General features: G+C 40.0%; 1 protein-coding gene across 1 annotated transcript; it reads right to left on the bottom strand.

Annotated features, from left to right (window-relative positions):
- Nucleotides 1-295: 295 nt before the first annotated feature.
- On the bottom strand, nucleotides 296-22,813 carry rps6ka5 (ribosomal protein S6 kinase A5). Its single transcript, XM_086182096.1, has 17 exons — nucleotides 22,512-22,813; nucleotides 17,702-17,773; nucleotides 17,367-17,585; nucleotides 17,101-17,216; nucleotides 16,909-17,010; nucleotides 16,236-16,319; nucleotides 15,719-15,822; nucleotides 15,470-15,620; nucleotides 15,152-15,313; nucleotides 13,697-13,822; nucleotides 12,288-12,421; nucleotides 11,454-11,547; nucleotides 9,956-10,126; nucleotides 9,450-9,641; nucleotides 7,643-7,802; nucleotides 6,732-6,895; nucleotides 296-6,518 (listed from the first exon to the last, which is right to left on the bottom strand). The coding sequence occupies exons 1-17, from the start codon at nucleotides 22,579-22,581 to the stop codon at nucleotides 6,213-6,215; spliced, it is 2,427 nt and encodes an 808-aa protein (XP_086038222.1). The 5' UTR covers nucleotides 22,582-22,813; the 3' UTR covers nucleotides 296-6,212.

The following is a 22,813-nucleotide window of genomic DNA, read 5'->3' as shown; positions in this document are numbered from 1 at the left end:
AAAGACATAAATACATTTACGATAAAGCCAAGGATCTATTAGAAGACTCATGACTGTTAGATTATTACAGATGTATTCAGCCACACAGTTAAAGCATTTCATGACGCAAATCAAGATTTTTTTTCCTCACATGATCAGCAGTGTGTCCAATGATGATGTTCACAGTGCTGTAAAAAAAAAAAAAAAAAGCAGGTATGCGAATGTTGTATCCTCGCGGTACTGTCAGGTGTTACAGTCCATGATGTATCATTGTCAAAAATAAACAGACAGATGAAGTTGAACATCTGAACCTGCATACATAAAAAGAGGACTTTTTTTTTATTATTCACAAGTTACACAATTAAAATAACATACAAGTGCAAAGTGTTGCCCTTAAAGCTTGATAGCCTGTTGAAACAGTTTAATATTGATCTCAAAGGGATTCACTGCTACAGTACTTTTTGACACTTTCCAAAAAAGACGCAACGGGATGGAGGTGAACGGAAGTCAAGCAGTAGCACATGCATGATGGTGACAGTGAGCTCGATGGAGGCTGCCAGGTCAGCGTTTAACGGGAGATTATGCGTGAAACAATAAGATCAAGATTCTTGTCAAAACACAGAGTCTGTCAGGGTTCAAACAGCCTTTTTAAAGAGTAAAACTGAAGTGGTTTTCAAGCCCTTTTAAATGTATTATCACAACTCTCAGTAAGGAAGCCAATAAAGATATTTTGCAAAAAGATGAAGAATCCCTTAATTCAAATATTTTTCCCATTGCAGATTTTACTGTACTCTAAGTAGCTAAATGGGAAAAAAAAAATGCAATGTTTACAGAGTTCCGTACCTATGCCTGCTGCAATTCTCACCTTATCAACCTTGATCATAATTACTTGGCTAATTTTGACACCATAAGAAAACAAGCAAGTACGGCTAGGGGACGAATTCATTTTTGGTCTATATGAGAGGCTGTGTAGTTTACTTTTTTCAAAAAATAAAGCATTTGTCAATTCAAATTCAAGCATATCCAAAATTTACAAGACTGTGAATTAATGCTGTCCCACTAAATCATTTTCTCAGGGCAATGTAACAAAGTCTTTTCAAAGCCAGGGCACAACTGATGTCAAGGAGTTAAACATAGCCGTCAGGCTCGGCTTCCTGTCCGGGAGGCTAATTAAAGGGTTAAAAAAATCCTGAAGCATATAAGAACAAGGGCCCAACATCCACTGAGAAGAATCTCTGTTGCCACATGCTGTCAGGTGCCCTACTTTCATGCAATCATGTCTCTCTATTAAAAAAAAAAAAAAAAAATCCCTGTTTATGATAAATGCAATATTTCCTGTTATGATTGTCTGACAATTTTTGCTGCAACCAAAGAGTTTGAAAGGGACTTGACTTTGACTGTCAGGTGTTCACATGCTTTTTTTTTTAAAGGGGAAAAAAAATTTCCAGGACAATCTTCCAGATAATCCACAAGCAGGTTTGCTCTGATGCTGTTTTTTGGGTCTCTGAATGGTACCAAAGGGGGCATGCAGAGGGGAAAAAAACAAAAAACAAAACGTGACGGTTGAAATAAGAAATCCCTCAAAATTAGGTTGATTTTCGAATGTCTTTTTTTTCTACACACTGTACATTATATAAACTTCTGCAGGATCTCATAACATTTGAGAACTGACATAAAAGTATCGTATTTTTTCCAACCTCTTTTTGCTTCCTATCCATGCCCCCCCCCCCCATAGAATAATACCTTTAGTCTACTTTTTTTAAACCTTCAGCTAAAGCTGTTGAATATCTGAGGTATGCTGGAAAACAGTAAAATATCGAAAACGCCGCACAACGTTTTGTTTCGCACGTTTGTGATCATGTCCTATTTCGCGTTGAGTATAAAACTGCTGCGTTGTAGAGATCCTGCAATTGTGTCGCGCTGAAGAAAAGTACCACCGGATATTAAGCACTTCAGCACCGTGGACAGGTCCAGAACAATTCCCTTTTGCTCTGTGCTAAAGACATGAACCACCTGAACCACAGTCTGTTCAGAATCATCATCACGGCAACAAAACCACCAAACTCACCTCGCTCTTCTCTTTGGCGCCCACATCTATCACTTCAGCACATACATGTTTACAACCTGATCCCTTTCTACCAAGCGGCCAGCAGTTGATACAAAGCATTTAACCCTACTCTAATTCATGCCTCACGAAACACAGACTGAGTTTTTTTTTTCTTTCTTTCGAGAGGAGCAAAAAACAAACAAAGAGGTATCACATTCAAATTTGTGGGAACTGACAAATAAAAAAAAAAACAGCATCGAAGAAGTGAACAGGACGTGGAGAAAAACTGGCCTCCCTCCTTCTTCCTCATAGTGGCACACTGAACAAGTTGCTCATCAAAGAGGGGAAAACCTCATCTGAGATGAGTCTGGAGGGACATCGGCACTAAACCAACCCTCTCCTCTAATACACAGAGTGAAGTATTTTCTTTGGAACAAACAGCACTGCAGCACATCAGCTAATAGAGCCTGGCTCCCAGAGGGGAGCTCAATATAGGACACTCTTCCTCTTCCTCCACTTGAGCTATTAATACACCCAAACAAAAGAAAAGAGGCTCAACGGGGAACTCATGCGAACTAAGTTAGACAAGAGCTTTGTAGTGTTTAGCTCCAAGGATTCCAGCTCTTCATACGGACCATGGATGCTGCTTTATTAATTCTATTGATAGCATGGGAGCAAGAGAACAGTACGTACATTATGTTGTGCCCTTTTAAACTTTAAATACAGTTCCGTTTGATTAGGTCCTCTTAGAAAGACAAAAGCAACAGTGAAAAAAGATGCATAGTTTTAAGCGTGATAATGTACTGGATATGATGTTAAATCCTATTAAAGAAGAGCCAAACACAAAATCATCTTATCAGTTAGACAAAAACAAAACTGTGATGATGTCACATATTTATATATGAAGCATGTCTTTGCATAATTGCATGAAAGGAAAGATCTCATGCAGCTTCGAGCAGCTACCTTGAAGTTAATGCTTTGGTTTGGATTCAGAGTGCATTAAAATGGAAGAAGATGAGGGAGTGTGTTTGAATGCACAGTGCTCCAACTAATTTGTATCCTGACTGAGCAGGACAAACTGTTTCTAGGCAGCTTCACAGACAGATCACAAACACCCCTGCGCAAATCAGCAGAACACAGTATTTAAAGTATTACCATAAAAGCACACTAACAAAGAAACAAGGGACAGAGCTTTGCCTCTACTTGCCAGCATGTGTGTCCCAGCTAATACACTATAGTAACACTGGGAAATAACAATATTCAGGCTATTTTAAAAAGGATGATTTCATGCCTGAAACTGTAAGTTTGGGGACATTAAAAATGTGCAAGTAAACAATCTCAACTTAAATTTTTAAAAAAGAATCTCCACAAAACAATCCATTAAACAGGAAAAAAAGAGGTTTACATCATACACTGGAGATATAATACTGACCAAATATCTGCCTCAAACTGAGAGCTGTCACAGACAGTGCAGAGATCGTGGTTTCAGTCATGCAGTATAACAGGATAAATAGAGCGAGGGATGGTGTCAAACACACAAGGAGTGTTTGGTTAAAGGGTGTATGTCTTAAAGGAATAGGCCACCTTTTTGGGAACTGATATGTCATTTCCCAAGGGCCACACAAGAAGATAATCAAAACAGATAACCCTCTCTTCTATGAATGAGCGAAGACCCACAGAGCCTGGCCGATGGCTACTTAGCTTAGCGCAATGAATAGGAGTGGACAGAAAGTTTTAGCATACCCCAGGCTGAAGTTTCACTTTTATTTTTTTTTTACTAAAGTATTCACCTTTATCATCTTTGCCTGCATTACCATATCTTGGGTTGTACATAACATTCAGTATAAAATTATTTAAAATTGTGCAATATTATAATTGTGCTCTCTTGGCCGGGTGCAGTAATTTCACACAGGACATCCCAAGTCCCATTTTAACCTCAACCAGGAAATTCTTGTTTGAAACACGGTCAACTTTAACAGGGAGGATGATTTCTTCTGAATACACCATTATCCGAAACCGAATCTGTCGAATTCCTTTTAATGGAGGTATGCTAACACTTACCATTTACGACCATTGATTTGGCTAAGCTAACTAGCACAGAAACTAAGCACAGAAATGAGAAGGGTATCAATCTTCATGTCTGGCTCTGAGTAGGACAGAAAATAAGTGAATATCCCAAAAAGCTGGTGTGTTCCTTTAAAGGGATAAAGGGATAACCCCTCAGTTGAGTGAGTCTCTAAGTATTGGTGAGAGTTGAGAAGCTTGATACCACTCTCATGTCTGTAAATGAGAAGCTCAAATAGTTCAGCGAAGCACAGCAAACAAGGGAAAATAGCAGCTAGTTTCCTTTGCACAGAGCTAGGCTGCAGCTTTTTGTCTAGTGGAATAATGGAAGCAGTATTAATCCCCTCATTTAACACACAGCAGGAGGCCCAATGAAAATTGCTCCCAAAATACTGAACCATCCCTTTAATCCCATTTGTTTTGCCCACTGCACTCTATAGCCTTCAAATGTCCTAGCGCAGGGGTTTTCAAAGAGGGAGGAGCGACTCTGAATATTTTCAGGGGAGACTCAGTGAACTGAAGTGAAAGAATGTTATATCAGTTATCAGTTAAGAGATGGAGATACAGCGGTTTGGGGGAAGAGTATTGTTTTCTCACTTTCTCAAAGTCAGAAATTAATAAAAATGCCACATGACAGATTTGGCTAATGTATTTGAAGCTTGAAGTTATGTAAAACAGCTATATCAGGCGAACTGGAATGTTTCTGGAATAAAATATGGTGATTTTAATAGAGAATATAAGAAACAACAGGAGGACAATTCAATTCTATGCTTTGTCAGAGGGAGACCCACATTCTCAGGAAACCTCTGGCTGAGTGCATCCCCAACCTTACACCTCAAGCTCTTGTATGGCACTGGACCTCTGATCTCATGAAGTTGTATTAAGCTGATGTGAATGTTCCATTTGGGATATTCTGCTCAATCCAATTTGCTCTAGTGATAATAATATTATCATGTGTTTTACAACACAAGGCAAATCCGCTGCTGGGATAAAATGTGAATTCAAAATGAGGCGGTGTGGCACATGAGCAGTGCTGAGTCTTGGAGTAAACATACTCCCACATCAGAGGCAAAATACATCTAAATATAGCATTTTCTCAAAGGGCCACAATCCCTCAGGCAGCCTTGTTCTCTGACATACAACAATAAACCACAGAAGATGTTTATGCTTCTTTAAAGTTTTTTTGACAACTCAACACTGCTGTAGAATGAAATCAAATCTGCCTGCATAAATGATTTGAAGTCCGTCAGAGGACTCGTTACACACATTTGACGAACGAATTCACAACAGTCAACCAGTGGTTAATATTATTAATCTCTTCTTGCCTATTAGAATGTAATAATGTCTACGTAATTGTGTCGCGAGGACCAACTAGGAGCACTGACATGAAGACAAAAAGGGTTAACAACCATCAGACTACATGAAAAAATACACACGTACACAAAATATCTTCTTTTCTTTTTCTTTTTTTTTAAAGTCTCACTGTATCCATCCTCAGATCAGTCGGAACCATAAATAAGTTAACAATATAGCTTATCATAAATACTTTTCAGTCTGTAAAATTCACATATAAATACGCTGCTCCATCTTGCAGAGACTTCCCAGACAAGGAAAGTGGACCCACGATACGGTGAAGCATGTTGCATTGCCTCTCTCCCTTTGACAAAAAATACAAAGCATCCACAGAGTAAACACTAAGACTTTCCCTTTCGAACCTCTGGGGGCATGGACCAAAACACATAAATGGAGCGGACAGAGTGAGCTGAAATCTTATGATGAGACTCGAAATGTTTATTGTGTGTCTGGACCTGGGGCAGTCGGGCAGCCCTTTCATTTTGGACATCGTGACAGCTTCTTCCTGGTCCAGTCCCTGATTGACACAGTATGTGTATGAAAGCCAAGAGAAAGAAAAGGAAATGCTATTGCTAGTGATGATTGATTGATATTGAGGTGCTGCTCCTGCTGCATGCTTGCTTTTTGGAGACGTGCGGACGTCCATGCATTTAATGGAACCAGAGGCAGAGCTGCCAGGGACAGAGAGAAAGAGAAGGGAGAGCTGACGCTGGACCGAGCAATCCTTCAGTTCACAAATCTGTCTGAAACTCCTCCTGCTCGCACTCCTTCACTTCCCTTCTGAAAAGTCAAAGGCCGGAGGCGCTGGTTGGTGCTCAGAGTCTGTTCCTGGGGCCACGGGTGTGTTGATGGGTGTGGTGACAGGCGTGCTGTTGGAGGGATGCAGGTTGGCATCGCCCTCTGGAAATGTCTTCTCCTGAGACTGGGAGGAGGACGACGAGGAATGAGTGCTTTCACTGGAACTGCTGCGCGTGTCTGTGCTGGTGCTCGTCTTTTTCATCTTCCTCCTTTTGGCTAGTGGTGCCTTGTCCACTGTCTGCAGACGGAACCCTTCCCGCTTACATTTGTTGAATGCCTGGGTCACAAACAAGCAGGTTGACCTCTTATATATTTTTAGCCACTTCGTACATTCACTGCTATCATGTGTTTTTGACAATAAAACTACATTTGTCATGATTAAAATGCTGACTGAGGCTGCAAAGACTGATTATTTTCTTCATAAATCAAATACTGACGAATAATTATCTTCATAGCAAGTCTAAAGGGATTAGCAGTAATCATTTCTTACATTAAAGGTAGCTTTGACGTAAGTGTGGACGGAGGCTGTAGAGGAGCCCAGAATGTCTGGGGTCATGAGTGGGTTGGAAGACAGTTGGCTGTCGTCCTGGAGCCAGGTGTTGTAACGAAGGCCACACATCTTAATCCTCTTGTTTGGGTCCACTGTCAGCAACTCTGCAAGTACAAGACACAGATTATTACTTTTCACAATCTTGAGACAGAGGTAAGCCACAAAGAAGAGGTGTCTGTGAGCCATGATGAGTTCAAGCTTCCAGCCACGACCCAAATGTAGACCGAGGACCTACATTATGTCCAGAGGCCAGCATTCTTCTTTATTCACCCAGAATGCAAAAAATGCTGAGAAAAAGCTCAACATTTCACTTTCCACCCTCCTGTCCAATCGCAGCGGAGGAGGGGTTGGAACCAACCCAAAACAACAACTATCACATCTTACGTGTACATGGAGGAGCTCTTTAACCAGCTGACTGTACTCGCTAATATTCAGTTCAACCTACTGTATTTCACAAATTTTGTCACAAATCAAATACATGACCTTTTATGTCTTACTGGCTTCATATTTGTTCCCATCACTTATGTTTACAATCCTTTTAAAATGGTCGGTCTGTTGATGAAGCCAGTGTAGTACTTCTTAAAGTATTTGCAAAGTCAAAATCTATAGGCTGGTCCTTTGATGGCTGTGTACCCACTGCAAACTTACAACAGTTAATGATTTTTGTTGTGAATTCTCTTATCCAGCTGTATTTTCCTTTCTGGAATTTTAATGTAGTCAAATTTTGAAAGTCTTATTATGAAAAATTTGCTCAAAATGGTATATTTTATTGTAAAAGCAAGAAGTAACATTTAATCTGTCACCTTGAGAAAACTCCAACATCACTACTGTCCAGCAAATTCCCTTCTCACCTTGTATGAGGTCCTTGGCCTGCTGGGACACATTTCTCCAGGCTTCGCCTTCAAAAGAGAAATCGCCCTGTTTGATTTTCTTCATGATTTCTTCAGCGCTGGTGTGGGTCAAGCTTTTCTCCTGACACTGAAAAGGCACCTGGCCAGACAGCATGGTGTACTGCAAGGAAGGAAAACACATAATCTGACATCATCAAACAGCATGAACCTACCCTCAGTATAATTATCTTGTGCAGTTTGCAGTATTCGTGACTTGAAACACGTACTGTAGGCTTTTTGGTTTATTTTTTGTTGCCTGTAAAGCAGAGAAACCACATTAGTGTTTAATTAAAGCTGCTAAATTAACAACATAATTCTGACTGATTCATCTGAGCTATTCTATTTCTTGGCTACATGTTGCCGAATGCATTAAAAAAAGCACCAAACAGAGAGATGCCCAGCTGAGTGAACAGTAACTATCACCTCGCACTCACATTTGCCCTCAGATTTCTCATTAAAATGACAGGAGTTGGGAAGAGCCCATTTGGCAGCGGTGGATCTGTCATGCCCCCCCCCACCTCAGCTCACTCTGCTTCAAGGACATTGTGCACACAGTTTGTCAGTAGCTATTTCATCAAAGCTCCATGAGGCCCACTACTTCCCCTCAAGCCGTGGCAATGCAAAGCAGCACTCATGCGGAGAGCCCAGGCTGAGGGAGGACCAAGTAGAGACATCTCTCTCTCTCAAGGTCTCCGCCCCGCTCATGTCTGTCTGTCTCCTTCTCCTCTATACCCCTCCTTCAATTCGGACTCCTCCAAAGTAGAAAAGGTTTGACACAGAATGACATTTCCACTGTCAGGAAGCGTGGTCTTAACCAGTTCTGAGAGCCAGGCTGGTTCCTCTTCATCCTGTGGTGAGCTTTAACTGTGTCAGCTCACCACAGGATGCTGAAGTTGTGACTGAACAAGAGTGAGATGTATATCATGAAATTGCATCAACTCCCCTCCTACACAAACCCTGTGCCACCGCTGAATTGGATTAAAATAACCGTTGAAATCTAAGAGCACATTTTCAATACACAATACAATATAAAAATAACATGGACCAAATTGAATGTCAGTTGGTAAACAAAATTTAAAGTGGATTTTCAAAAAAAAATTAACTTAGAGGAACACTACAACGATGAACTCCCGGCTTAATACACATCTTTTACAAAAAATTCCAGAGAGGAAATGTTTCACAGCTTTATATATTCTCTGAAGGAACTGTTTGCACATGAAAAACTAGCCTAGAAGTCAAATGTCCATGTCTTAACCAGTGTATATTTAACTCAAAATTAATTACAAGCTACATGGCTTGATACAACACAAGTAAAGCAGTATTAACAACAGAGTTTTTTCAAAGTCAATCATATTGAACCTAATTTATTTTAATATGAACCCAGTTTTTGAAGTGCATTTCAAGTTCTCGAAATTTTCCTGGCTTTATTCGTTCTCAAAAAAAAAAAAAAACCTTTCCAGGCCTGAAAATTGCCAATTTCAAATCCCAGGGCTCTTCCAGGTTATATAATGACCATGTGAACTATGGAGCTCAGAACTCTGGTTTTTCAAAGTGTTGTACATTTCTATAATCATCTCAATTTCCTTGAGTACTGTGAAAAGTCATTTCTTTCACATTGCTGTAAAAAAAAACAACAAAAAAACTGTGGCAGCACTGAACAGACAGGCTGCTGAGAACAAGCAGAATAATCAATGATCCTACATGTGTTCAACTCCCAGTGTTTTGCTTTAACCTGAACTTGTCTCTGCCGACCCCCCCGTCCACTCACCAGAATGACCCCCAGACTCCACAAGTCACAAGACTCATCGTAGCCATCATATTTGAGGATCTCTGGTGCTGCGTACTGCAAAGTGAAGCAGGGAGTCTTCAGGAGCTGATTGTCTGGTGGTTTGAGGCGAGCAAAGCCAAAGTCTATGATTTTGATCTCAGAGTTCTCACTCTCGTCTGTGAAGAGCAGGTTCTGCAAAGCAATTGGAGAGAGGGGCAGCAATCATTTCTTTCTGCTCAGCAAAACTGGTCCACTCAAGAACTTATTAAATTGGACATCATGACTTGGCTGACCAGGTACTTTTGACCCTTGCTAGGGTCAAACAATTCTACTCTTGCTTTGCAGTTGATTGCAGTCAGAATAACAATATGACAGATCATACAAACTTCAGTAAAACACAGCAATTTTTCTTCAAAAGCTCATGATCCAGTGTGTCTGTATTCATCAGAATCTGTTTGCACACAGAATAAGATTTCTGCTTGTAGTAGTAAGCAGGTGTGCAGTACCTCTGGTTTAAGGTCCCTGTGCACGACTCCCACGTCATGCATGTGACTGACCGCAGACACCAGTTTGCGCATGATACGGCTGGCTTCCGTTTCACTGAAGTGTTGCTTCTTGCGGATCCTCTCTAGCAGCTCGCCTCCACCAAGCAGCTCCAGAACCAGGTATGTGTGGAGCTACGGGAAACATTAACAGCCAGAATATGTTCACTTTTATTATCTTTCCATTGAATTTACCTATAGGTTTCACAATTTTGCAAATGTCAGGGTTTGCACAGCTCTTTAAGGCTAAAATTCAAGCACTTTGCAGGCAGTAAAACCAAAAGCATCATTTAGCATCACATCTGAATCAGTTTCATAAATGCAAGCACGTAGATTAAGCTTAGCATATAAAGCAAAGTAAGAGGTATGATGCAAGATGTCTCCCAAACCACTGGTGCTCATGGAGGGGATTAATTATAAAAACCAAAATGAAATTCTGGCCAAAGATGGCCTAAAAAAAATCCAAATTCAAGCACACAAGATAGGCTCTGAAAAGTAAGAGGACTTTATTTTAAATTGAGTCATTAAAACACAGTAACACAAATTACATAAACCTGCCAGCTTAAAATATAGTCATTTCGCTTTTTGCTAATATTAACTTGAATTGTTAATAACAATAAGATTGTGTACTTTAAAGTATGGAAAGATTTGCACTTATCAGGAGTGATTGTGTAGATGAAATAAAGTTCATAATATTATATATGAAATTTCAAGACTGTACAAACTCTGAAATATTACCCATCATCAGTCATGCTTTCTCAGACTGAACAGCTGAAAGCTGAAAACAGCTGAATGCGTGAAACCCTGGACAGGACTATTTATGGCCAATATAGCAAAAACAATCCTATGATGATGAGATCAAGCCTTGATGATATTGAGGAGAAGTGGAAGGGGCCAAGTAAAGTGGGAAGGGAATTATGTGTCTAGGCAGCAGGGTAGAGTTTCTCATTAGTGCTGGATCTGGGGAGCAGAGGTGGGAGTTGTATGAGGCAAGGCGAGGCTTTGATCCGGGTCATAGACCTCTGAGGTACAGTAATAACCCACTGAGCTCATCAGGACTAAAGTGGTGCTCCTGGGCTTGAAGGACCCGCGCTAATGAACCTGTACACTGTCAGACACACAACACAGCTCGGATATATTTGGAACAAATGCACACTTCATTTGGCTTATCGGTGCAGCACAATTAGCCACACAAGAGAATCTAGGTTGGTTCTATTCTGTACAAAACGCACATTTGTACAGCTGCAGTTTAAAAATATATGTGGTGTGGAATATGGAGCCTGTAGAGAGATGTTTATGGGACAATACATGAAGAGACAGAAACACACCTCAAGGGCTTTCAGCATCCCCATTAATCTGCCTTGCTCCAGTTCCAGGACTTAATGAGGCTATAGTCTGCACAGGCGCCACACAGAGCCATGCAAAAGGAGAGTTTACAGGTAGCCAGTGCAAGGAGCCTCACCTGATCGTGGTAAATTTCATGTAACTTGACGATGTTAGGGTGGCCATCACAGAGCTTCAGAGCCGCTATTTCCCGCTGAGTCTGTGCCTCCATCCTGCAGCAAACACAAGCAGGAAGCCACAAAATACAACACACACACACACACACACACACACACACACACACACACACACACACACACACACACACACTAGTGAGGCATTCATCTGTCGGTGGATCTCCAACCAGCTCCACCACTTTACCTCCCAGTAGTTTGCGAGGATTCCTCTCCAGTGTTTTTGGTTGTTGTTACTCACTTCCTGTGGCAGCCATATTGGATTATGAATTCTTACATAATTTAAAATATCTCTTTTATGCCTTGACAGATATTCTACGTCAATTTTTTTTTAACAAAACGAAACGTATAATCTGAAATCTTCACGTCCTATGGCAGCCATATAAGAGAGAGGGTCGGTTAAATCATGTAGCATGAGCAAGCCGCATTTTGTGGATTCCACTAGACACAAATCTTCTTTTGTGGCAGCAAACTAAATGAGGTGTGTGGGTAGAGATGAATATACATTAATGTATTTGACTGACATCTGGTATACTTCAACACTGGCATAGGACCAGTAATAGCTGAGCAATCTGATCAACTCAAATTATTATAATTATTACTTCAAATGTATCAATTCAACATATCATTTTAATGTAATTTTTTTTCTAGGAAATTTAACTTCAAATTCCCTGATGATTATCTAATATTTGCCAGGGAGGGGGAAAGAGTAGCCAGCTGATATATTGACTGAACCTCTAATCATCACACAGTGCTTCATGTGGACAAGGATCTCGTACCTCTTGCTAACGATCTTGACGGCGTATTTCTGTCCCGTCTTCTTGTGTGTGCACCGTCTGCAGATTGAGAAGCTGCCCTCTCCCAGAGCGCTGTCCTTCAGGTCCATCTCATAACTCATATAGAAAGGCGAGTCCTTTAGATGAGAAAAATGTCATTTGATCAAACATCACCAAGCAGTCCAATAATAGAAAAACAACTAGTAAACAGGCTTAATAGATAACAAAATGGATATAAAATGGTTTCAAGTAAAGTGTTTTCTTTGGTGCCAAGCCTATTGATAAACCCAACAGATTGAATTCTGCTGGTTAAGAACAGATGACACTTATCTTTATTGGAATATTGTCCTTGCTCTTGTGCTGTATTCCGAGATATGGAGAACACTGTAACATGAAGGCTGTCATGCTAGTTGATGTCTATAGTATGAAGTCATGCCTGAAACATTTTTTGATCGTTTGATTCAAGTGAAAGAGGAACACGCCCCTCTGTTCTGTATTTCTTGAGACAAATGGCAAATTACATAAGAGGTCCAATTTGCTATTTGTCTCAAGAAATACAGAACAGAGGGGCGTGTTCCTCTTTCACTTGAATCAAACGATCAAAAAATGTTTCAGGCATGACTTCATACTATAGACATCAACTAGCATGACAGCCTTCATGTTACAGTGTTCTCCATATCTCGGAATACAGCACAAGAGCAAGGACAATATTCCAATAAAGATAAGTGTCATCTGTTCTTAACCAGCAGAATTCAATCTGTTGGGTTTATCAATAGGCTTGGCACCAAAGAAAACACTTTACTTGAAACCTCTTTATATCCAGTTTATCCCCTGTAACCTTAGAATATATATACCTCTAGAAAATTGTTCTAAGACTTTTCTAATAGAGCTATTATGTCAAAATACATTTGATATACAAGGGAACTGAAATCAAATTATTATATATAATATAATATAATATAGTATAATATAATACTGGATACTTGTTAGTTAATGACACACCAGTAGAGCAGAGTAAAAGCGAGAACATACATTTATAAAACTTCCAGTATAATATGTCTGTAGACAATAATAATTACATGTGTAAAACAGCTCAGTTTCAATTAAATCTGCACATCAACATATTTTAATGTCAGCAGGTATCCAGAATGTTGATCTGATAGTGAGGTTCGTGCCCAAAAACCCCCAGGTTTACTCAAAGAACATTGAGCTGCCTGGCGTAATCATGAGAAAACCAGGAAATAAACAGAAATACATAAACAGGACTGTCCCTATTTAATCTAAATGCAGTTAAGTGCAGTTGCAAAACGTTGGGGGGAAAAAAAAGAAAAGAAAAAAACTGCATCTGTCTGTGACAGCTCCCATTAGCTTAAGTGTGTTTGTGTAGGGGGATCCAAGTCCATTCATCTTACCTTCATCATGGCGCTGCGGGCCACCGCAGCAGAGCCCGGTCTCTCAGAGCCTCCACACAGATGGACAGGATCATCCATCACCACATTCCTCTTGAACAGGATGGAGGGGGCCATGAAAGAGTAGCCCTTTACACAGAAACACATGAACTCTGGCTGTTTACGTTTCACCAATTCATCGTATTTTAGGGTGGCTCAGCTTTGAGGACAGAATGTTCCGAGGATGCATTTTACAGCCTCAAGCAAGCCAATAATATCAACATTCCTTTTAACACACTTTTACAAGAACAAAGATACATATATGGAAGTATTTATTATGAAAAATATTGAGCGTTTATTCTTCAAATATCACTAACTCAAAAAAGCCTGCCAGCCAAACAATAAGTCCAATTCTGGTAATTTTATGACAGACAGAGGCTGTCCAGCTGTTCCTATTGTTAGACCTGATATTGTGCAGCTTTGCCTGCTTAATTCCAGCTGTGGGGATCCCAAAGCTACTAGCTGGCATTAATCTTTCTCTCCTTTTACACCAACACGCACACAGCTGTGTAGTATGGAGAGACAGCCACGGATGGACGGAAGGATGGATGTTGAATGAATGAGATGCCCCAAATTGCCGGGCTTGAATATTTGACTGCTCTGCTGTGAAATTACATCTTGGCGCTCTTAATGCAATTTTAATTTTGTTTTGTGAGGCACCGAGGGGGAGCAAGCGCACGGTTTAAAATTGGGACTGCTGTCGTTATCTCAGAGATTGCTAGGCTTGCAAATTATAAAGACCACAAAATTTCAGACTGTGTGAATGGCAGCTGAGAGGGAAAAAAGCCAAGATGAAGTTGGCAATCAAAGACTGAAGGCGTAACCGAGACAGACGTGGTGATGCTCTCAAAGTGTAACCTTTTATTCCATGAGAGAAGCCAGTTAATGGATCTATTGATCTACCGAGCTCAAGGATCCAGAAGGCAATCAGAGTTGAAATTTCATGCAATACATCAGACAGCCATCAGCTGGCACAGAGTTGTGGGCCATATTATGGTTCAAAGCTACATCAAAAATAGTCATTCACATCTGTTACTTCAATAAGAGCTGCATATGGCAGCAATTACTTCAATAAAAGCCCCTTTAGTCAATTTGAATACCAATGCATACAGACAGGCTCATGTTGACTTACAGCAACCTTTTGAGGACATTCAAAACTTCACTTGATTACTTCAATTGCTGTGGAGTGTGGATGTCAAATATAGCCACAGACAAAAAGTGGATAATGTATAATGCGGTTTCTCATCCGTGTCAACATTTCACACTGCCTGCAACCAAAGCCTAGACAAACATCGGCAAAAATTGGATGCAAATATCAGTCATCCTGTGCAGTGACCTGCAAGGAGCACAAAGGCATATTCCTGTCAGTAAACAACAAAAACAATGAGTCACTACAAAAGAAATGACCTTCTTTCCCACCTGGAAAATGCGGTCACAGTTCTGAGGCAGGGCTGCTGGGGAGTAGGTTGGGTCCATCTCCGTGAATTCTTCTGCAAAGTTGCTGACATCCAGCTCATCCCGAATCACTGGCTTAAATGGAGCAGGCACCTTCTTAGCTGCCAGGTCTTCCCAGTTTATTTTCTAAAGGGAAAAAGAAAAATGAAAAACTCATTTAATGTAAGTAGTCAAAACAACGACAAATGTAATATCAATACAAAGTAATAGTTGCGTCAAATAACATCCTATCCCGGTATTTAGGTATTTTTTTGAATATTGAGAAATGTAAGTCAGATCAACCTGGTAAAAGGGGTGTTTCTTTACATTCTCTGCTCCATTTGGACCTGAACCTAATCTCTTCTTTGGATCTTTGATGAGGAGTCGCTGGATGAGGTCTTTGGCCAGTGGTCCCATGTCTTTGGGAAAAGGAGGGTCCTTTTTTAAAATCCTCCTGGGATGTGTGAGACAGACATGGTCAGCATTGTGGAATGATTGCAACTTAGGGACAGCTGAAAAAATGTGGTGGGGGGAATCAGGAACAATCCATACTTGGCAATATCTGTGTGTGAGTTCTCGTCTCCATCGACGGTGAAAGGGGATCCACCAGTCAAAAGCTCGTACATCAAAACGCCGAGACTCCACCAGTCCACCGCCTGGAATGCATGAAAGCATCCACCCGTGACTTTTTTTTATCTATACTGCTTATCTGTTAAGGGTCGGGGGATGGGGGGGGGGGGGGGCTTATCCCAGCTGACATTGGGCGGGAGGCAGGGTTCACCCTGGACGGGTTGCCAGTCCATCACAGGGCCATCAGGAGCAATTAGGGGTTCAGTATCTTGCTCAAGGATACTCTGACATGGTCACCTGGGGAAGTGAGGATCGAACCAGCGACCTTTCAGTTGCTAGACGGCCACTCTTCCTCCAAGCCATGCTGCCCCCCCCCCCTCCCCCACCCGTGACTTAACAGACTAAAAGAACAATCTCCCTGGAGAGCACTCAGATGCAGAGAGGAACCATTTCATTTTATTGAACAGACAACAGTATTAAACATAAAACTACACGGTACCTTATCATGTCCAGACTCTCCCCCTTCTACTATTTCTGGAGCCATATATTCAATGGTTCCACAAACAGAAAAGGCTCTTTCCACCTAGTTTAAACAACAAATAACAGGAATGCTTTAAAAAGTTACGTACAACATAAAGCAAATCGGATCTTCATGAAAAATAAGTACCTCTGTCAAACAAATGTAAAGCTGCATTTCAGTTTCTTACAATTTACCCACTTGGTGATTACATCCACATTACTGATGATTGTCAAAAATTGTCAATAAAACAATTTGTGATTCTTTAAATAATAAAAAAAAAAAAATCAAAATTAAAGCTGTATGACTTCTTGGTGACTCCAGAAATAAGAAAACGCCAGCCACATATTAAACATATTCGTATGCAGAGTGTTCATAAACGGATGTTTCAGACAGTTGTGCTGTGGGTAGTAGTCGGTCTCCATTAACTTCACCCTCAAAATATGTGGCTGGCCTTTTCTGAATTCTGGAGTCAGCAAGAAGTCATGCAGGGGAAAAGCTCAAGTCAAAAGTTCAAGTCACTGAAAGGCAAATTATATTTTTGAGTGAAACATCAAAAGTAATAAGGAAGCCAAGGAAACTATTTTTTTTTCTTCATAAACGTATTCGATTTGAATTTAAATGTCCATGAACAACAAATGTTAATTAGACATACCTGATCAAATTCCTTACTAAGGCCAAAGTCTGTGAGAACAATATGACCATTTGAATCGAGTAAAATATTCTCGAGCTTCAAGTCCCGGTAGACAATCCCAAGCTGCAACACAAAAACATGATCGAGAGGCGATGACAAGTGAAACTCAGGGCATGTAAATAGAAGGCATGCAAGTTCATGGTGTTAACTGACCTTGTGTAAATGCTCTAATGCCAACACAATCTCTCCACTGTACAACGCTACTTCTTGCTCCTTGAACCGCACCCTTTGCACCAAGTGTGTAAAGAGCTCCCCTCCATTTACATAATCTATGAGAGACATCATGTTACCATTAAATATTAGGAGTCAGGTTAACACTCACTTATTTAGCTCCATTTCTCTCACCAGATTAAAGGAAATTATTAACCTTTTATAAAACACAACACAGAGGTTGAAATGTAGAAGTCAAAAATGCTGACCGAGAATGAGGTGGAGCTTGGTGTCAGTCTGGAAAGCATAGTGAAGTGTGACCAGGAACGGAGACTGGCGGATATGCTCCAGCACTTGCCGCTCCGTCCGTGTGTGTTCAGCAGTTTTTGCCTTTTGTACAATAGTAGCCTTCTTCAAAACCTTCATGGCATATAGCTTCCCTGTATCATGGCCACTCACTTTCCTCACCAGGAACACCTTGCCATATGCTGGTGAATAAAGCAAACAGAAACCGAGAACAAAGTTCCACACGGCAGAGAGTACGACATGTTAATATCAGACACCAGACTGGCGTCAGCTGAATGTCATCTTCTACTTTACTCACCTCCAGTGCCCAATACCTTTAATAGCTCAAAATTTTCGATTCCCACCCTCTCCACATGGCCTGTTAGGTTTGCTTAAGTCAAAACAGAAATGAGAAGAAAATCAGATTGAGCTGATTCTTTAATGGGAAATTCAATTCTTAACATGCTTGTATCATTACAAAGTGGATATATGCAAAGTATCATCCCTCCATTTTGCCTGAACCCAGAGTCCTTCGCTGATTTGCTTGTTCAACAGTTTGTACTTATGCATCTCTTGTCAGCCTGCTTCAACAAGCAGTTGAATGAGAGAGGGCCAGCTTGCTCTTCACCTCTCCGAAATTCCAATAGCCTGTCTGCTGCGGGGGCGTTTGAGTTGAACAAGTGCAGTAGCGGCAGTGTTTTGTTACCAACATGGTAAACGGCCTGGAAGTGGCCTTGGAAGGCAATGAGCCCGGCGTATTCTGGTTATTGTAGGTTTTCTACCTTCCGGGCAAAGGGGAGAACAACAACAGCTGTACTTCCATTGTGGTCACTGGTCATGTAACATTAATTTAATAAATCTTAGCTCCTTAACACTGCATAAAGAACAAAGTTTTATGAAGTGATAATCTCTCCTTTTGTGAAAAAACAAATGTTGCTTGAATTACATGTTGCACTGACATCATTGCTTGTATTACAGCACCAAATACAGAACATTTCAATTAGGTATGTTTGCAAATCTCAGCAGATATTGGTCCTTATTGAAAAATATCTATCTATAGCACACAAACGGCCGATATTTATATAAAGTAAGTTTTGCATAAGTCTCTCTAGTAAAACTACGATTCTCTTAAATTTACAATGTTAACATGCTTTTTTTTTTTTTAGCAAAATAAAGATAATATTGACATCTGTGACTATTGGCAGCCAGCCACAATCAGTACTTAATCATTGGCATAATGGAAATCAGTAAACAATCCAACATTGTGCATTCTTTGATAAAATAATTTATCACTCTGCAAATAGTCAAAGTAGAGCAGATTTTATGCAACTACCATCCAGTATAATTCAGGCTGGTGCTCAGCAAAGCTGCTTAGAACATTCTACATGTCTATTCAATACTGTCGAGACAGTCGAGTTGTAAATATATTTGAAAATAATCATCTGTTTTTAGCTGTTGTTGCCTGAGGCAGAGGATCTTGTACTGCCACCAGAAAGCAAACGCTATCACCTTTCAGTGCTCTATACATTCTGTTTCATAACTGCAGCCCACATTGGGAACAATGATTACTTGTATGTTGAAAAAAAGACACTGAGCTGTGTTGCTTTAAGAAAACCAAGTTGCAATAAGGTCAAACTCAGTGAAGGTAGAAAAGAATTGGAGCAGCTGGGAATGTCTGGGTAGTTTCTGTCATTGTTTGGCTAATAGGAGCCTCCTGGTCCTGGTAAAATTTCTTTACCTGCAAATTGCGCAAAGTCACGCATAAAGCATGAAGAAATAAACAAAATCAGACATATTCGACAGCAAACAGCGAGCCTCCATGTAATAACACGCTACACTACGATGCCACATTACAACAGAAAGTCATTGTGATCCATCCAAGATCTTCAGTGAATTAAACTGGCTGTCACAGGCTTCTCATGTCTACATCCCAATCTGCCGTGCAGCTGACTGAGCATAGCATGCTCTTAGACACGCATGTCCATTGTAGTGAACACATTCCTTCTGTCTCGCACTCTGAAAATAGGCAGTTGAGCAATTAAAGCAGCTGATTTCCTCTTGCTGCTTCTCCTGTTACACGAGGGAAAAAAAGGGGGCTGTTCAAATGCGTATACTGTATCATTTCAAAAGAACAACGTTGTCCTTCAAATTTGAGGTCAGAGGTTCGAGTTACATAACACCCTTGTTGTACTCACACTGCCAAGGCCAAGTTTGATTTCAGTGTTTATTAATAGTTTGACAGCGGTATCCTACCAGAAGATGCCTCGCCACTGCTAGACAAGAGGAAGCTCAGTCAATAAGAAGCAAATGCCAGTCTTTTTTGAACTGTGGGTATTGTTTTGGTTTTCTTGCACAATCACACTCACAAAAAAATCATACTTGAAAATGAATCTCGACAAACTGCTTTTTCACTGAGAAGGGTAGATTTTCTTTTATAAAAAAGTTGCATATTAAAAAAAATCATCACGATTATGTCATGATTGTTCAGTTTTGGAAAACGTTACAATTCATGTCCCCTGCAAAAAAAAAAATAAAATTTTTCAACATAAAAATCTTCCAATATTTTTAAGGGAGATGCAGACAAAAAGGCACAGAGATCACTCCGAATTTAATTCAGGGTCAAATTGACAGTGATTATAAAATTATTGTTGTATAAAGTACAAAACTTTACTGTTGGGCAAAAGCTTGCTGAGTATAGTGGGCATCTCAAAGCTGCTTATTCCCTCTCGTCCTCATTTTTTTCTTCACCAATTTAACACTACCACAGTCTGAGAGAAGGTTTAATTAGTATGAAAGCTAAAAAGACGAGACTCAATTAATTTGCCATTCGCAGACAAATCCATATTAGAAAAACAGATACATGAAACAAACACATTAGACAACGTGCAAAAAAAAAAATATATGCAGCAATAGAAAAAGATGCCCCAATGAGGCAAGCAATCATCCAGCCCAGGTTTTAAAGTGCTAGTGCATGAATTAAAACATATTAGAGCAGTGCATAATAAAAAGTTCTGCAGCACAAGTAAAAAGAAATATTTATATTATAATTAAAATAAAAGCCTTGCTTGAAAAGTGTGCATGCAATTGAAAGACATATTTCTAAAACACAAGAAAAGGAAAAATGTTACTGACAGCACCTGTTTGGTGTCACAGAAAATGAAATGAAAAGCCGGAGCAAATGGCAACTTGACAGATTGCATATTTAAGGTGAGGCAGTAAATGTGGGTGCAGCATAGTCATGTTGTGGCCTGAACAGCACGACATTTGTAGCTGAGTTACATTTCTCACAGCTGTCTGCATGGAATCTCTCTCTCTCTCTCTCTCTCTCTCTCTCTCTCTCTCTCACACACACACACACGCACGCACGCACGCACGCACGCACGCACGCACGCACACACCCTCCAAATAGCCATCATTAGGCCTCATTTGTACATATTTTTGAAATCGTAACTTTATTTTCTGTTAACTCTTGTTGAGTCATGTTTTGTGATGCTGCTGATACATGTCAACACTTTGCACACTTATTTAGAAGGGATGTCAATCACCAATGTATTGATCTTGTCCACTGGCCGATATTTCTCTCTACCATTGGCAATTAACATGGCATTCACAAATAGCAGTGGCAAATTTTTAGGTATTGATGTGAAAGATTATTTAATGTAAGTTCGGCAACAAAACTGATTTATTACGATAAATTTAAGAAAAAAACACATCCAGAAATTTGCCCCTTGACCTCCTGCATGGCTTTAGCCTATAAATGGAAAGCTGCAAGTAACCAGTGTTACAGATTATTTTATTCTCATGTTTACCAAAATCTTTTTGAATTGAAATATTTAAAATGCTTGTCACGGTCAAAACTGATACATGCATTAATTTTTGTTCAAGTCTGTTCATCTTTGCTCATCATCTGCCATTTATGATGAGCAACTGATGCAGTTAACTGTGTTATTCATAGGCTTGTACAAACGGTTTGGAAATAAAGAACCACCATCTTGAAAACTCACAATGTTTTTCGGTGTACAAATATCATATAAACTGATTTTTATACAGATAACATCAACATCAGGAAATATAAGGTTATATAAGACCAAGTCTTTTTTTTTTAATTTAAATCACCAATTCAAAACCATGTTATCAACTACAGTATTTTTTTAATCAACTGGCACCCCTGATTAAATGCCCTTTCACCAATGTGTAGGATTGAATGTGTCCTTAAAAATGATGTAATGAACAGCTGAAACACAAGATAAGAAGTAGGGTTTTTTTTGGGGGGGGGGGTCAAAAAGGAGGGACAAGGACGAAACCTTCATGAACAGATTTTTTTTTTAAAAGAACAACAACAACAATAAAACATAAAGCTACCAGACAAATTATCATCTTAAACCTCTTTAACAATATTGGCCAGAAATATTACAACCTGTGTATCCCTATATTGTTCTGTAAAAAAAAAAAAAAAAAATACAGCAAAAACAAGAGCCACCAGGGTTCAGTTCATCCGTTACGTCACAGATGAATCTCAGTGGTTGCAGTGATTAATAATGTTATTCGACTCGGTTCAACCCTATCAGGGTTATCGAGGTGCACCCAATCATTAGTCAACAGAGTGTACACTGACTGAATGGAACCAAGCTAACGTTAGCTCTAGTGACAGACTGTCAGCACTGCAGCTGTCTGCTCATCACTGCTGTAGAAGAAGTTAACTGTGACTCGTAATAATTCCAAACAGGAACCAGGGAATCAACTCATTAAACCACGTTAAGGCGAAGCTTTGACAAGTTGCTGAAAAACTCAATCAATATCTAATCTTGTTGAACAGCCCTTACCGAGGCTAGCCTATGCTAATGTTATTACCTGTAGTGAGCCATGGTTATTAGCTAGCGTTAGTAACAAGGTTAGGTAACATTAGTACACGTGAGTTTGCAATAACGTTACAAGTAATAAGGACAGCCAGCTAGCGTCAACGATTAGCCTTCCTCTGCCATTTTTGGACAGGGAGTATCGTCAATGCGTTCACTATTACAAACGCTCGTCCAAGCTAGTCCGCTAACATTTCTCCATTGACACGTGTCTCCAAAATATAAATGGGATTTGACTTTGTGAAGAGTTTAATTAAGTCCCAGAGAACTTACCATTCTTCAGCTCGTGTTTCACAGTAAACAGATCTCCTTCTCTGGAAGATCCCTCCATCGGGGATGGCATCGTAATTTCGTGTTCCAATTAAATGTGTTTTTCGGACAGGGTTACTTTCACCTCTCAAGCTAGTTTGAAACGCTAACATGGAGGTATTAACATAGATAGCAAGCGTATAAGACGGATAAGTGTTAGGCGATAAACTTGACTGATATATTGGCAGAATATTGTTACTCAACCTTACAGCAGCTGGCAAGCCTAAAGGAAACACTTGCCTCTTTGCAGCGCACCACCACTACGA

Source organism: Aulostomus chinensis, chromosome 17, assembly GCF_037954235.1.
Source record: "Aulostomus chinensis isolate RoL2024-O1b breed Wild chromosome 17, RoL_Achi_v1.0, whole genome shotgun sequence".
Taxonomy (NCBI): Eukaryota; Metazoa; Chordata; class Actinopteri; order Syngnathiformes; family Aulostomidae; genus Aulostomus; species Aulostomus chinensis.
This window is presented reverse-complemented; position numbering and strand designations above follow the sequence as displayed.

Bases quoted from the DNA above. Each gene is read 5' to 3' on its own strand.
- rps6ka5 (XM_086182096.1), bottom strand. From the start codon at position 22,581: ATGCCATCCCCGATGGAGGGATCTTCCAGAGAAGGAGATCTGTTTACT. The intron at 12,422-13,696 runs GTAAGATGAATG...TCTCATCTAAAG, and splicing joins CCCGCAGCGCCATGATGAAG to GACTCGCCTTTCTATATGAG. The intron at 7,803-9,449 runs GTGAGTGGACGG...CCTTCCTTGCAG, and splicing joins GGAGTCTGGGGGTCATTCTG to TACACCATGCTGTCTGGCCA.